At 47.9% G+C, this 16,901-nt stretch overlaps 1 protein-coding gene across 2 annotated transcripts in view; it reads right to left on the bottom strand.

Annotated features, from left to right (window-relative positions):
* The window catches only part of IQSEC3 (IQ motif and Sec7 domain ArfGEF 3), a 105,403-nt gene that overhangs the window by 18,052 nt on the left and 70,450 nt on the right, over positions 1 to 16,901 (bottom strand). For both annotated transcript variants that reach the window (XM_075717653.1, XM_075717660.1), the window contains exons 4-5: positions 10,715 to 11,808; positions 5,664 to 5,825 (exon numbers count right to left, since the gene is read on the bottom strand). In XM_075717653.1, the coding sequence (XP_075573768.1) occupies positions 5,664 to 5,825; positions 10,715 to 11,808 (1,256 nt within the window). The remainder of the gene's footprint in view (positions 1 to 5,663; positions 5,826 to 10,714; positions 11,809 to 16,901) is intronic.

Below are 16,901 nucleotides of genomic sequence, written 5' to 3'. Positions count from 1 at the left end.
AGAAGGGGAAAGGAAGCTAGTTTGGGCTAAACTGTCAAGTTCGCTCTGCCAGTCCCAGAGGAATCTAACACTTCTTTGAGAGGCAGCCTCTTTGCTGGGTTCCCTGCTCTGCACTTACACTCCTAAGAGTGGCTTTTCTCTCCCTGACTTCCCATGACAGAAAGAGAAGACAATACATGCTTGACAGACAGGAGAGCTGCTCACCCACAGGGAGAGTGTGTCTAACAGCAACTTACAGTCTAGCACCAACCAGCCCCCAACTCAGCACAATGTCTCCTCTGCTTGAATCCCTGCCCCTTTCTCCTCTGACAGCAAATGCACCAGGACAGCCACTTCTGCACTTCCAAGTCCCACGGCCTGAACACAAACCAGTACCAGCAGCACAGCCGAATCCATTCATAGCATCACTCACATTAACTTGTTCATGAATGAACTATAAATGGAAGCAATTCCTGAGTCAGAAACAGGTGGAGGGGAAGAATGAACTAAAGTGAAGGGAAGTATGAATGAAGGAGAACAAAAGCAACAAATAAACACAGGATGAAGAGTGCACAAAAAGAAATAAACAATACATCTGAGCATGTAATACAAATGAAAGGAATGAAGAAAGGATGCAAGAATGATGATAAGTCTCATTAAAAATATGTGTTAATGCCTTGGACCTGACTTTTTCAAAGGAACAAAATTATTTTTCTGCAGTACTTGCGAAGTAGATTTGATAATAACTGCGTCCAGCTCTGGAGCCCTCAGCACAAGAAGGACATGGAACTGTTGGAGCGGGTCCAGAGGAGGGCCACACAAATGATCCGAGGGCTGGAGCACCTCTCCTACGAGGACAGGCTGAGAGAGTTGGGGTTGTTCCATCTGGAGAAGAGAAGGCTGTGGGGAGACCTTACTGTGGTCTTTAAGTACTTAAATGGGGGCTATAGGAAGGATGGGGACAATCTTTTTAGCAAGGCCTGTTGTGATGGGACAAGGAGTAATGGTTTTAATCTAAAGGAGGATAGATTTAGACTGGATATAAGGAAGAAATATTTTACAATGAGGGTGGTGAAGCACTGGAACAGGTTGCCCAGAGAGGTAGTGGAGGCCCCATCCCTGGGAACATTCAAGGTGAGGTTGGACGGGGCTCTGAGCAACCTGATCTGGTTAAAGCTGTCCCTGCTGACGGCAGGGGGGTTGGGCTAGATGACCTCTAAAGGTCCCTTCCAACCCAAAGCATTCTATGATTCTATGATCAGTGCTTTAATGGCCCATGGTACCTCTCTACAGCTGTATTCCCTGGACTGGTAGACATTGAAACCCTGGGTAGGTCCCCAGTGACTCCTCCCAGCTGGCTGCAGGGCACGTTGTGGAAGCAGATTCCCAGGAGAAGAGGCTGGATCTTACTGCGGGATGCTGGATCACAGTGAGTGGTTGTTACTGTAGGATGCTCAAAATCGGTTACAGATGGGATTTATCCCCTGTAACATGAAATTCCTAAAAGCTAGATGGCCAGCCTAAACTAGCACATTGAGAAAAACAACAGTCTTGAGGGACCTGCATCTCTCCATTGACTAAAGGAATTCATAAATTGATAGAAGACACTAAACTTGGTGGTGGCTAACAATAGGTGAGAGAAATTCTACTTTTAAAAATTGAAGCCTTTTGTGCAAGAGAAAATGACATACTGCATCTCCCTAACAGACAGGCCTGAGCAGTTTAGTGTTATCAAAGGATGTGTGCCAATTATAGTCAGATAGTGTTGAAAATCCCCTGCACTCTCCCTTGTTCCTCTGGCTAGCGTGTATAATTACTTGTGAGTTATCCAGACACCTTTTCTGGGTCCCAAGAAAATCAGTTAAAGGTTGAAAGATAGAGTGGGAAGATGGAAAGGAGAAAATAATTTCAGTACATTTAGGCACTGGGCGTGCAGGTGTGGGAAGGCAAAATATCATACCAAAGTGCTCAAGCCTCATCTTATGCTTACCCTCACTCACCCCACTGCCCACGTACATAAGAGGTTTTGCAACCAGCATGGCACTTCTCTGGAGTTTTGCATTTACTAGGTGAGCAGTGAAGAGGGATCATCTTCACAGCACCAAATGCCACTGTGCACCCCTGAGCTCTGTTGCCTGAATCCAGGAACAGGCAGTAGTTGGCTTGTTTGTCAGCCAGCACAGCTTCAATACCTATGGAATCCAAGAGAAGTTTGCAGAGTATAGACTTATGGCTGGACTTACAGACGAGTCTGGAGTTTGTAACCTGGGCAGCTCTGCCCTGCCTCCAAATGCACAAGGGAGGCTTACACTTTTGCAGATGTTTTAAAAGCTGTCCTATTATTTATTCATGCAGTTGGGTTAATTCAACCTGGCTGCAATAGAAACAATGCTTACAATACACATTTCTAACACAAGTTTTCACATTGAGCGAAAGCTAAACTAACACAGCAAATGGCATCAATAATTGAAATTGCTTTTGGGAGGGAGACAATGGGCCAGGAAGGCTACAGGGCCAGGTCTGGGATATGAAAAAGGAGAGACATCTCTCCTGCATAAAGGCTAACTTTATGCAGGTGGTCAGAGCCTGTCCAACAACTACTGCCTGCTCATGGCCACCCTGGCTGGGCATTTGAGCTTGCCAGGACTAGCGGTGCCTGTTCTTCTTCTGCCCACTTGGGCCACAAAAATGACTGTGGCACTGGGAAAGTTGTGCAGAAGCTACTGTGGGAGATATCCTGTCTGCCATGTGCTCTCCAGGAATACCATGTACCCTAACACTGGCTTGCTAAGTGTGGGTAGATGTGGGGACTGTGAGACAGCCCTTGCAGAGTTCATTCTCCCAACCTGTGCCAGTGTTCCTGAACTAGTTTGATTGGAGTTGGATGGGGAATGAGAACCAGACTAGGTCTTAGACAGTTCTAAAATGCCAAAAGGTCTTTGAGCTCTGTCTTGCTCCCACACAAACAGCTTAGAAGTTGTGACTAGCCCTTGACCTATAGTGCACTGGAAATGCCTACACACTATAGGACACTGCCAGCCCTCTTCTTCCTGCAGCATGGACAGGAAAAATACCCAAGATGATAATGTTGGTCCAGAATTTCTCCTGGAAATGCTTTGTTTCCATGCATGTCACACCACTGGGTGTGCAGCCATTGCCCAGCCAGCTCTCACAAGCAGCTGATGAAAATTTGCTTGCAAAACCATTGCTATCCCCAAGCTCAGAACTGACACAGGAAGAGAGTGAAAGTACTTGCAAACAGCATAGCTACAAACAGCTGAATGTGTGGTTTTGCCTTCCTGTTTTAGAACTTTTTGTGTATATTTTATGTCTACCTTTGTCTTTGCCTTTAAGGAAGACGAATCAGCAATTTATTGTGAAGAGGGGATGGCAGCACAGATATTTAGTGCAAGAACATCATCTGTTGCCTGGAGAGATCAGACACAGGTTTGAACCCCGAATTCAGACTCAGTTGCTTGACAGATGTCCATGTACACACAGCCCATGTACAAGGTATGTCCATGTACAGACAGCCTCAAAAGCTCAGTTCCCATCTTTGAGCCTTGCTTCCTGCATCTGTAAATAGGATGGCAAGGTCACTCTTTCTTTGAACATTTGGAGTGCTACATTGAGAGGTGCAGTGGAAACTGAGAGTAATGAGCATGATGGAATAGGGCCACCTGCTTTAATGGCCCTCCTGCAACATGCAGAGACAAGACACGCAACCACAACATAGCAGCTCCTGGGCATTGAGGCTGGGAGGCAGACACCAAGCTTTGCAATAGGGACTGTTCCCGGGAGCTGCTGACATAGAGTTTGTAGTCACATGTGAGGCAGAAGAATGTGGTCATTTGCAGGGATGATGCCAAATTTGGGGCTACAAGGAAGTGCCAGACTATTGCTATTGCAATATTTCCTTGTCTGTGCAGAGGCCAGGTTTGGACTTCAGCAGAGTATCTGTCAGGGGAAGCAGCCCACACATTGCTTGCTGGAGAAAAAGAGGCAATTACTTTTAATTGTAACTCTCAGCATGAAGAGACTGGAGAGAACATGTGTCTTGTTGCTGGCCAAATCAATACCCATACAGTATATTAAAAAAAAGAGCTGAACCAAAGGTCAGGTACCTGCAGCAATAAGCAGCAGCAACTGCAGCAGGAATGAATTTTGAAATTTGGGCCCAGATTTGGCTCTTGAACTGGCATCCTCCAGTCTTTTCCTGGAGTAGAAGTGGTGTGTGTATTGGATTTCAGGTTTCTGCTTGGCTTAGTTCAAAAGAAACCACTCCAATATTCAAGGGAGATAGAGAACATTTTGGAGAATGGTAGAATATAATAAAGGATCCAGTGCAAAGGACTTCCTGCCTAATGGAAAGGCAGCTCTCACTAAGAACTGTGCTTCTGCCTAATAAAAGAAAGACCCAGCTGAGTGCTGCTCATCCCTTGAAACAGGTCTCTGAATGTTGCCCCCTGACTACACAGGTCACATCACCCTGCATGGTAGCCCTCACATTCACACTCTGGTGCAAACTTGCCCTGCTTTCACTGTAGCAGTTCTCAAGGTGGGAGAGGTGGTGTCCCCTGTTCCTGATGTCCCCCTTTTATCATACAGAGAGCTGTGCTTTCTTCTTTTCCCTCATCTGAAGCAGCTCAGGACCAAGCAGGAAACAAAGGCTCATCTCAGTTCTTTGCAGAAAGCCTGTCATCTTGGACAACGCTCAGAACAACAGGTAAGATGCTTTTCTTCCCAACACTTCATACCCTACTCCTGCGACACTGGGGGCTGACAAATTAGCAATGGTTACAACGTGGAAGGCAGAGCCACAGGCAGGGGCTGAGGTAGTATAGGTCACGGGTATTCACAGGATTTTGCAGCCTAAATTGCAAGACTTGAAAGATGAGAGAGGTGTGGGCTGAGAGATGCATGGCTTGTGTGACCAGGAGAGGGTCACGGTGAGAGAATTGAAGGGAAAAATCCAGCAAAGGCAGCCACTGAACAGAAGCAGGGAGGAAACCTGAGATCTTGTTCAGAAAAGGGACAACTCAGCCCACTGGAGTTTTTGAAGTGGGGATGTTCCTCAGTGCCTTGCGACTGTAGTGGTGACGATAAACCCCTGGTAGCATGCTTCCTCATGCAGGCCACTTTATTACCACAAACAGGACCAACTGCCCTCTTATTATCCCCATAGTGCAGTTGGACAAACTGAAAAGGCCACCCATCTCAAACCTGGACAGAAAAAACAGGTGCAGAGCCAGTATTCACTGCTCCCTGCTGGTCTCACAGCAAGGATCAGATATTTTTCCTCCTCTGCCTCTCTTTGTACTTCCCAGAAAGCATCAGAGGTGCTTTATCTGCATGGGGTGAGACCCCCGTCATAGAGTTTCCCAGCCGCAAAAGCTCCCAGCATCACTAGTTCTACTGCCTGACAGTGCTGAGCTCCTGCTAGATGATCGCAGGCCCTTTGAGGAGAGACTGAAATGAAAGGGCTGCTGATATTAAGGGGGAAACACATCACTGGGAAATGCAGTGATGAGAGGTGCCAGACAGGGAGTTGGAATGGTGAAGTTCCTGCAGAGTGAGGATGGAGGGGCATGGAGGACGGGGTGCTTGCTGGTGCAGCCAGGGGCAGAGTGGGCTGGCAACTCCTTTACAGTGCAGGGAGGAGGGGAAGACATTTCTGCACTTACTCCAGGACGTCCCTGTTGAACTGCTTCTTGCTGTTGCCCAGGAACTCCCCAATCATCTGGCGGCTGAGGCCCTTCCGCTGGAGCAGGAAGTGTGCCACCCCGATGGGGGTGTCCGGGATGAAGCCTCGGGAGATCAGGAACTGGATCCCTTTGTCTGGGTTTCTGAAATGGAAGACAGAGATATGGTGAGTTTACATGATCTCTTTGAGGCATTATTGCTGCTGGCTTACCTCACGGCTTGCAGCAATGCAGCCCTCTGTATGTGCATGGGCTCCTAAGAGTTCATGTGTGTGGCAGGGATGGGACTGGTGGGGGCAGGGAAAAGTTACTTGGGGGAGTCCCCCTCAGTTGCTGCTGAGGACAAAAGGATGCCACGGGACCTGCTGTGTTACTTGCAGCACTTGCTGTCACCTGGGGATCACAAGTGCTATCCCACTGCCACAAAGGATCCTGCTGCATGATACCAGCCTCATCAGTGACCCTCTTCTGCCATCCATCTGCTCCAGAGTCAAAGACTCTTGTATCCTCCCTGCCCAGCTTGGTTTGTTTAGGGTCCCCTGTGAGGACACGATTAGACTGCGTGTCCCACACAGCACAGGAAATATCAGCTGCTCCAAATGCAACCCACAGAGAGCTGTGCCCAAGGACCAGTGGTGAAAGCTGGGCACATGACCCTTTGCTTTAGGGGAGCTGGAGTTGCACCTTCTGCAGGGCAGACAAAGGCAAAGGGAAAAACGTGGCTGCGAAGAGACTTAGGAGACATTGCTGCCACAGTCTGTGGGCAAATGAGGCTCAAGACACAAAGGGGGATAACCAAAGGTGGGCACTTTTTCTGTAAAAAAAAAAGTTTCTCTTTTTCATACATTTTTAGTGCTCAGTGTTGAGTGACACTTTCTACCTTCCTCACCTGAGCCTGGTGCTGGCTGCCTCAACAGAAATCCCATGCTTAGATTTGCTTATCTCTTCCTCCGCTTCCCCCACCCTTAGTTGTGTTGTTCTTCCCTTCTCTATTGATTTACCCCCTCAGGCAGAAATCTCTGTGTGTGGGTGGATGAGAGCACGCACCTGGAGAATGCCTTGTCAGAGCTGGGAGAGAGCTGCGTGCAGCTCCCAGACAGAGGGTTTTTCTCTGTGCCTGTGAATGCCTCTATGAGAACAAGCCTGGTGCTGAGTGGGCCTGACTGCCTGGTTGTGGGAGTGATTTTCTGCTTGTTAGTGTGCCAGTGTTTGCGCCCGCATACACAGCTCTTGGGGGGTAGCGCAACAAGCACACGCTTGTGTGTGTCTGTGTCCTGTACAGGCAGGTTTCTCTTGCACCACACGTGTCCAACAGAGCCCATGGGTCTGTACATTTTTGCTTTCTCCTCATGTCTCCTATAAGCCCACATGCTTCTATGTATCCTGGGAGTGGCTGTGAGCCTATGTGGTGCCTGTCCCACAGTACAGACAGGAACGAGTGTGTATGTGTGTATTGTGCAGGAGGTTTTCTTCCTATATTTCAGTCTGCCCCACTGAAGGGTGTCTGTCATGATGCACTCTTGCTGGGGGGAATTAGTGCAATGCCAGGAAGATTTCCACATTCCTTTGGTTCTCTGAGCTGGTGAGTGGGGAGAGGTAAGAGGGTAGTTTCTTTATGAAAGGATGCCATACTTCCATCATTGACCCAAATTCAGGGATCTTCGTCAAGGCTCAAGGAGTGAGTTTGCTCAGGCAGTTTCCTGGGGTGAGGAAAGGATAGGATGAGATCTCAGAACACGTGAATGCATGATACGCGCAGGCACAGACTGTGACACTGTCAGGTGGTGAAGGATGTGGGTGAGCAGCATATGTCTAGCTATAAGGAAATCAGCATTCAGGAGAATGGCCTGCTCCTTACTGGGGCCTCACGGGTATACAGAAAGTAGATGGGCTTGAAATAGTTCTGCTTACTCTGTAACATCACAAAGAAAATATCCTGGGCAGTGTGGCATCCCCGAGGAGAGTGGCTGGGAGAACAAGTCAGGCCATTAAATTTATGAACAGGAGAGCTGCAAGATCTGATATTGAAAAACCCAGGCCTTCTTCAGGGAAAAGCAACAGTGCACCTTCTGTGTTATCACACAGATCTGGTTCACCTTTAAAAAGCACAGACAAAGTTCTCTGCTAAGTGCAAAGGTCATAGAGTCAGGCCTAAAGTCAAGCTAAGCAACAGAGATTCATGAAAAGTACCTCCACCTGGACACTTTGGTATTTGGCAAGGGACCATACGGTGTTCACAGCATGAGGATGATCTCAGCCACACTGATGTGACTCCCAAAGCCACTGGACTGGCTTTGGATTCATTCCAGAGGAGCTGGGAGCTGAACGTGGCCAGAAAAATGCAGCTTACACACTGGCATGGATGTACAGATTTCAGTAGAGATGGCACACGCAATGCAAGAGGAGGTAGGATAACACAGTCCAGCTGTGACAGTCCTCCTGCACAGCCTAGACTATAACTTAAATATACATGCACACACTATTCTTGCACTAACAGCAGCCTTCTATCAGTTTTTCCCTGGATTCAATTTGTTCTCCACAAAATCCTGACAGTAATACGGCATCTCTGCCACTGAACACCTGCAGATCTATCCCATGTACTGCAGCATGCGGCTCTTACCCAGATGTGCAGCAGACAACTCCCCTTCCATCTCCCCTGAGTCTGATCCCTGCTTTTTCTTTAGTGCTGCAGGGGTGTTAAGCAGGGCCAGCAAATGCTGCGGGATTCCTCACGTCCTGCTGGCTTTCCCTCTGCCCACGCAGCCAGCTGCCCACACACACTGAGTTATTACAGCAGTGCTGCATAATGAAGCACTCTCCGTTCCAGGGATTCCACCCCCTCACTGTGGAGTGGGGATGGGGAAAGTGCCACAGCAGCGCAGCATCAATGTGTTCCCAGGGGCCTGCTCCAAGCCAGAGCGCTGCCTGCTGAAAAAGCAACTCAAGGCCAGATAGACTATGGCAGATGGTGCTAGCAACTGGAGGCTTTCAGCTCTTGGTCCAGGGGAGCAGTCAGCAAAAAAGATGTGCATGCAGGCACGCACAGCCTCAGCTCCGTGCCCTGTGGATTGGTGCCCACATTGCAAACCCTACAATGGTAAACTGCCTCCTTGCTAGAAATTGGCAGGGAAACCAACAACCAAATAACTGCAGAAAGCTGAATGGCCTTCCCAGCCCCTTGGATTGAGGTACACTACAGCATCATGAGGGGAGCCATGAGCCATGAGTCCCTTAGATCCCACTCAGAGAATAAAAAAAAGTCTTCACTCCCCAGAGCTAACAGGTCAGTTCCCTCCCTCCCTGTCCTGCAACATTTTGTCAAGAAAACTGAGCCTTACAGATTACCACACATTATTTCAGCAGCTAGTTTCAAGGGAGCAGGGGAGGCCTGTCTAGGACATTGTGTTTCAGAGCTCCGAAGCAAGTCTTCTGTCCCACAGGGACCTGCAAGACACAGTGAACCCAGGTCACTGAATGAAGGAGGATGGCAGAGCTGCTTCCCCAAAACAGACCTGGTGCTGCTGATCTGTCACATGAATGTGTGCCAGGCAGATTGGGGGAGAAAGAGAGGCTAGGACAAAGCATTTTCACTCCTGCTTTATCTTCACATCAGTGCTCACATCAACTGTGCAGGAACCAAAGAAAAACACATCGGGTGGAGGGACTCCTGCCAAGCACAGCTGAGAATACTGGAACACTTGGTGGCAGAGATGTGAGCCCCACGCCCCACTCCAGAAGTATACCTATCCCAACACAAACATCAGAACATCTATGTGGACCTGGAACTATCTCTAATAGTCAACCCACCTCTGTGTCTGGTGCCTGTCTTCTCTTGTTCCAGCCTGCTTGTGTTCATCAGGCAAATCTGTGTGCGCCCAGAGCCTGACTTTGATATATACACATGGACCCACCTGTTCACAACCTAATCTCAGAGCTAGTAAAATGTCCTCCTTAGATCTGCAAGAGTCCCAAATCTGTCTGTTCTAACATCACTTCAGTTCTGGATGTGCTCTGAGCCCAGCCCTAAAAACCTCTCTTCCACATTCCTGCCTTCTGGAGTCCACAGCCTCCATACTACACATATATAAATCCTGTGCATTGCCCCCTTGTCTGTGCAAAACTTCTGCTAGGACTGCATAATCTTTAGTCCTTGCTCTGAACAAAAGGCCCACACTAATGTGTGGCAAAACATTCTTCTAGTAGAGGTGCTTTAAATCCCCAGCATCTTCATCAGGGGACTCAAATGGAAACCAAGACAGCATGAGAGTGTGATGATGGAGCAGACCCCAGTATTTCTCATGGCATGCTTTGATGAGAAAAGTCTCATCGAAACGCAACGAGCAAATCTAAAGCTCCTTATAGGAGCTCAGCTGCTTTCTGCCAATCCAAAATAGACTATGTGTGACCCCTCAAGTTAACCTCTTCTGACGGTAATCTCTGGGCTGCTCTGCTTTTGCTTTCACACCTACAGCCTTTTCATAGGATATCAGACTCAGATGTGTGAGAGACTGAGATGACTAAACCTGGTCTGTCAGGTGAAAATCCACCCAAATACTAGAAGGAAAATGACAGCCAGAGCACTCATACTGGGCTAGCTAAGCTCAGCTCTACCTCTCTCTCTCTCGACTTGGAAATGTCCCAGGTTAAGTAACCAGGGCTGGGTTTACATGCCCAGCTACATATGTTCCTTTGCAACAGAGTGGAGCAGGAGCCTAGATCCCAGGCTCGGCTGGTGGATGCCAAATGGACAGCAAGTGGGACTGAAGATTCAGAATTCAGGAGAGCATGGGCACTACTCATGAGGCACCGGGCTTGTTCCTCTGTTAGGCAGAAGATCAAGACAGCACTTGGGGGACTTCAGGGAAAAAGCTTATGGGCAGCCAACCTGTGGTCTGCATTGCATACCCAGAGGGTCATGCCCTTGAATACGAAAGAACTTCCCCAGAGATGGATCTACACCAAGACCCTACCATCTCCTGTTCCTGTGAGGCATGAAATAGGCTGGGAAACATGAAAGAGGAAGAGTCACTTACATATTGAAGAGGTTCAGCCCAATGCGGTAGAGGCGCTTCCTCATGGTATCCGTGGAAAGTGTGGGGGACTTGCAGCTAGCTGGGTTCTCGCAGTGGTACCTTGGGAGGCTGAGGATCATGGCCTGCAGTGCTTCTTTTGATGACACCTCAGAGGCTGACTTGGCTGAAGTGGAGGTGCTGCTGCTGCTCAGCTGCTCCGAGTTGTCTGCATTCTCAGACTCAGAGCCTTTGCTTTGCCCTGTCTCATTGCTAGCATCAAACTGGAGCTTCTGCACTGCCATCTGCCCAGGCTCAGCACTGCTGTTTCCCGTGCCGTTAGTACTGACATTCACCTCGGTGAAAGTGTGGCTGTTTTGGAGAGCTCCGGACTCAGGTAAGCTCTCTGGGGCAGCCGGTGGTTCACTGGCTTCTCCTTCCCCTTCTCCTGGGCTTTCTTCAGCCTTGGTAGCTTGAGAGAGCCCAGCCTGGGCATTGCTGCTGAGGCAGTTTGCCATGGACACCGAGGTAGACGAAGAGACAGAGATGTTCTTGTTGTCGATCTGGACTGTGACATCTCGAAAAGCCATCATGAGAGTGCTGCTGCTCTTAGGTAGGGTATCTGGCAGGAGCCCTTCCTCCTTCTCTGTGTCCTGCAGCTCAGTCTCTAAGTCTTGGTTTGGCTGCATTGAGCTGGCACTGAAGGTCTCCCTTATCTGGTATGAACCCCCATCTTGCAGTGAGCACATGGTCTTCAGGCTCCAAGTGCTGAGGGCATCATCAATAGACTTGGCCAGAGACTGAACTTGTTCTGTGAAGGAGTCCTCTAGCTCAGTCAGTGCCCCACTGATGGTGGCTGGCAAAGATGGGGACCTCACCAATGGGATGCCCACAAAGTTGTACCCCTCCACCAGGGCTTTCTCAGCAGAGAAGCTCTCTGAGTTCTGGACCCGGACTTTCCTCAGAGAGATGCGGCGTGGCATGCGGCTCTCCAGCAATGAGTTGCGGATCTTCTCAAAGTTCTTGCTGAGCTGGTACTGCCGGAAAGCAGTCTGGATGGTGCAGGCTGCCCTGCGAGATACCAGGTGACCTCCATATTTGTGCTCTAGCATTTCGATCTGAAAGACATACAACCAGGAGAGGTTATTTTTTGTTAATTGACTTCTGATGGCTTTCTGTGACCCCAGTTCCTACACTGATTAGTCTGTAATGACTGTCAGAGGAACTTCTAACACTGAATTAGCTTTTTCCTGCACTGCTTTGCCCTTGATTTCAATGGAAGGCCCCCCTTTGGTGGGGGTTGTAACATGATCATGCCTCTTTCTAGGGTGCCAGCCATACAAGCTGGAGCCTGGAGGTGCCCTCCCCTTGCAGACCCACTTCTGATGGCCTTTAGGGCAAGCTTATGATTGCAAATAGTGTTCCAGCAATGTGTCTTCCTGCTCAGCAGTGCTCTGGTAATGTCAAGCATCATCCCTTGTCTCAGAGTGTTACTAATGCTCCTCCCCTCCATAGTCACTTTAGGAAATACTCTCAGGGAAAGGAGAAATTATTCAGGAAAAGGAAAGAAAAGCTAATTTTTAAATGCAGAAAATGCTGGCTTGATCATAGGAGCTAGTGAGAAACATCAGCTTTCATAGAAGTTAGTGGAGGCTGGGTTTATTCAGTGTCTTTTAAAAATCACTCTGAATCCCAAAGTGTGTTCCTTTCTGATATCTGAGTTTTTCAGGTGTCAGCCAGCAGTGAAATGAAAAGTACCCAAGAAAAGAAAGACTCTCAGTTTTGAAAGGTAAAAAAATCTGATTTTAAACGTTGAGACAAGATATTAAGAACAAGTAGCAGGAGGATTTACTGCTTCCTGAGCTGGTAACGACAAAACACATGTAAATACGTACACACACAGCTAAGTGGCATCTCAACAGGCTTCAACAAAGCAAGTACATATAGTAATTTCTCTTCTGTAGTCTAGCATTTATACTTCCTGGTAATCCCCTCACTCTTCCTCTGCAGCTGGGCCTTCGCTAACATGCTACAGGAGAATGTTAGATGACTTGGTTCCAGTGAGCAACTGATGGAGGACAAGGGGGACAGTGTGAAGATGACAGTGGATGATGGGATTGAAGAAAAAAGAAGGATGAACTAGAATGACCTTCACTGAGGTTTTGGCTGAACTATGAGCTAAACTCTATGTTGTCAGCACTTCACAGGGCAGAGCGCAGGTGTGGACTGTAGTGTTTATATGTGTGTGCACATGTGGAAAAGCCAAAAAAAGGTGAAGTGCAGGACTGGGTGTGCTGGTAAAATCAGTCCTGAATTAACAGAGGACTCACTACATCATTCATGCTCATTAGCAGATCCAAAGGATGACTTTTACTGACTGCATCCTTATCCCCAGACAGGTACCACTTGCCCTTCACCATGCCTTGCTGGCCCAGTACTCACAGGATGAAGGACTGAGGTCACAGAAGATCCGAGTTTAAGTACAAACTGGTTTTGTAGTCAAAGAGAGACTGAAGCATGAGCCTCAGCTCACAGAGTCATGTCATGTCATCTGCTTCCTTCTTCTTTTCCTTTTTTGTAACACTATGTAATTTGCAGATAAAACCATCAGTGAGTGATCTAGGTACAAGTGAAGGCCTGGAATGAAGCTGTGGGAAGTGTAAATCACCTCTGGCATCTTTCCAATACTAACTCCTCTGGAAGTAGGGGAAGGTGATATCACCTTGGAAGATGACAGGAAGAGAGGAACAACATGACCCCAGCCATTCTGTCCCTGCACTGGTATCCTGGCTGCTGGAGTAAGTACTGAAGGCCTTGCCCACTGGCACCCCATCACCCCAAGCAGCAACAGGTCTAGGGATCCTGCTGCACTGGATGAGAGGCTGCCATTTCTGGAAAGGAGCTGGGGGAACACACACCCTGTCATATTTCCCTCGCTGGAAATGAAGCAGTGACCCTTTGCCTTGTGCTCAAACATAAGGTAGGCTTCTGTATTCTATTTGCCTTGCCCTTGAATTCACATCTGTCCAAAGCAAGCATCAAAGCTCAGCACTGAGGAATACTAGCAATCTGTTTAGCAATGGGGTTGGCCACTGCAGCTGTAGAGGCAGCTGGCTCAGAGTTCTGCTCACCCCTAATTTAAAAAACATTGGCCTAACACTTGCCCTGCTGCTCTCCCAGAAAGGCTCTGCAGAACTGGTGCTAAAAATCACTCACACAATGATCATGGATTCAGGATCATTTACCACAAGTAAAGTCAGTTGGCTTTTTGCATAAATAAGGTCTCTACTTATCCCCAGAGTTTGATGTGGCAGGAAAGAGGAATACAGGGACAAGAAGAGATTCTGGGTAGCAAGCAGAAGGGTCTTGCTGGGGTTCTGTGTCCTTCTTTCCAAAATGACCATCTTAAATCCCACCATAAAACCAGCACTCCTGCCACATCTCTTCAAAGTTGGCCACCCTGGAAAGAGACTGAGTTATCTTTGGCCCTTCCCTTCTGGAGGAAGGCTCATGCAGATAAATGCAAATTAAACCAATAACCTGCACAGGCCCAACCCAGACAGTATCACTGACAACTGACCATGAGCACTTAATGTAACAGTCTGGTTAATCAAAATGTAGAGCTAATTGTGTTGGGAGGGAAATAGGAACAAATGGGAGGGACAGACACAGCTATCTGAGGGACAGAATAATAGTAAGATGCAAAATAAAGCAGAAGCAAGAGCCTTATAATTATCTGAGGTTTCCAAGGAGGTGACAGCCATTCTAAAAACATGAAATTCATATGCTCTGATCTTATTAAAGGCCAAGACAAGATGTCATTGCTGGTCTGAAGTAAAAGGCCAGTTTATCTCATGCAAGACAGTTCCCAAAAAGGCAGACTTTAATACCTACTAAGAGGAAAGATCCTTCTAAAAGTCTAAATGAACGGTGCAAGCTGTCAGTACCTTGATAAAACATCACCGGCTTTTTGCAGTCCATTATCTCAGTCCTCCCAAAGGGCTAAGGCATTAAGGAGCAGAACAAGATGTAAAGTGAGAGGAGTCCCAACCTAGTCTGTCCTCCAGTTCATACCAGGTGTGCAAGGATGGGTTCTGCATGTGGTCCACTGCCCTACAGCCCTGTCCAAAGCAAGGGGAGTCCCACAGTGTCTTGCAGCTGGGATAACAAAGACTGGTCCAAAGGATGCTTGAGAAGGAAGACTGGCAAAGCCAGAAGCAGCACCCCCATAGAGAACTGCCCTCCCCACGCTTGCTTGGTGGGAGTGGGTCTCTGTCTCTCTCTCCTTGATGTAGCCCAGCCATTTACTGTTTATTGATGTCTGAGACATTCACATTTGCTATCAGGTCGAGCTAACTGACACTCCAGAGGAAATAAGGATTTCACACAGCTGTTGGCCTGTTTTCTTCCTCTCGAGAGGAGGAAAGGGCATCCATTAGCACCACAGCAGTCACAGGTAATGGAGATGTATGTCTGGCTTGCTGGAGGAACCTTCTCTTCCCATTTGAGAGGCGAGAGAGGCCAGACATGATTGGCCTTCTCTCACTCCTAATAAACCCTATGAATCACAAGTAATTGCCTACTTAAAGCTACTCTTCTCTGGGGAATGATCCGACAGCCGGCGCCAAAGGAAGGGAAAAGCAGGAGGGGCGCCGGGGGGATTTCAAAGAATAATTAGCTTAATACATTTCTGGGCCTCAATATGAACACTCAGTCTGAGCAATTCAGGCCTTGTGGCTGAATTAGAAATGACTGGGAAATATCCATTGCCGTGAGGGATTGCACATGAAGGGAGCTTTAACAAGGTCAGCCTAAGGCAAGACAAAGTGCCAGGCCTGGATATGGCCAGACATTTGAGGTGCACACCCCATAGCTTTTCTGCCCATAGGCATAAATTCATAAATCTGCCAGGAGAGAATGGGCCTGATCTTATTCTCCGTTAGCAATGATTTTCCACCCAGGTTGCCACTGAGCATGGCGACATGCCACCATATTATCAAGAACAGAGTCAGGCTTAGTGACAGAATCTGAGTCACTCAAGTCAATGCATGCGTTGTAAAAAATAAAAAAATAAAAAAAGACATACATGTTCTCTATCACCCATTCTTAACACCTCTCCCTCTCACCAACCTTTCACAATGGAAGGACATCACTATAAAGGCCATGTGTTAATGGGACATTTTCTTTCACACATGGGACATTTGCCACCCTTCACCACAGCAGAAGAGTTCATATGACAGAAAGCATGCTCCTCTCTCCTGCGATCCCCTCCATTTTCCCAACATTACAATAGGGCCTAAACATAGGGGAACTTTAGCATTTGAGTTTCCTTTCCAACCTCCCAGCATAGTGTACATGTGCTCTGTACACTGTCAGCATGCTCTGTTTCATGGGACAGAGAGAAAGGAGAGCCATGACCGCATTCACCAACACTCTAGTATGATGCTGAGGGGCAATGACTGGTAGATGCCCTGCACGACCAAGCCCTGCAGAAGAAGCTGTACACTACCCTCCTTCCTTACCAGCACTCAGTACTCTCCTGAAAGCTAAATGTGACTTCAACTGCACTGTGAGACTAAAAATGCCTCCTTCCACCGGTTTTTCTTACTCTATTAACGTGTTACGATTTGTGCTATGTCTAGGGAACTCCTGGGACAGTGCTGTGAGGGTCCTGTCACCCTTATTCCCATTCAAGAGAACTACCTGACAAGTAAGTTGGTAGGAATACCTATGAAAACATATACTAGAGTGCAAGGCTGGAAGAACTAATATGCTTCACTCCCTGAAAATCTCCCCTTCCAGAGCTGGAGGCAATCCACTGAGGACATCCATCAGGCTGGAGGAGCACACTACTGTAAGCCCCCTTTGCTGTAAGAAAAGCGGTTTCGCCTATGAGATAGGCTAGGTCCCTGCAAGGTCAGTACTGTGAGGCATCAGAATTTAATGAATGAGCAGCTAACATGTCTCTCTCTCACATGCATCCAGGGCAGGTCTGGCCTCTGCTGCAAGAACAGTGATAAGACAACATGACCTTAAAGCTACAATAACGCAAGACAGACACTCCCCAGGACAAATCAGAGCAGCTCTAGGACATCGAGAAGGCTAAGCCCATATATAGCAGCCAAGATCTGGCCCACCCTGAGGATATGTCACATTAGTTTGTGAAGCCAGTTAATTAGTTTCTCTTGTTTCTTTTCCTGGTGTGAAGCAA

This window comes from Pelecanus crispus, chromosome 1 (genome assembly GCF_030463565.1).
Source record: "Pelecanus crispus isolate bPelCri1 chromosome 1, bPelCri1.pri, whole genome shotgun sequence".
Taxonomy (NCBI): Eukaryota; Metazoa; Chordata; class Aves; order Pelecaniformes; family Pelecanidae; genus Pelecanus; species Pelecanus crispus.
The sequence above is the reverse complement of the archived record's forward strand: the minus strand, read 5'-3'. Positions and strand labels throughout refer to the sequence as shown.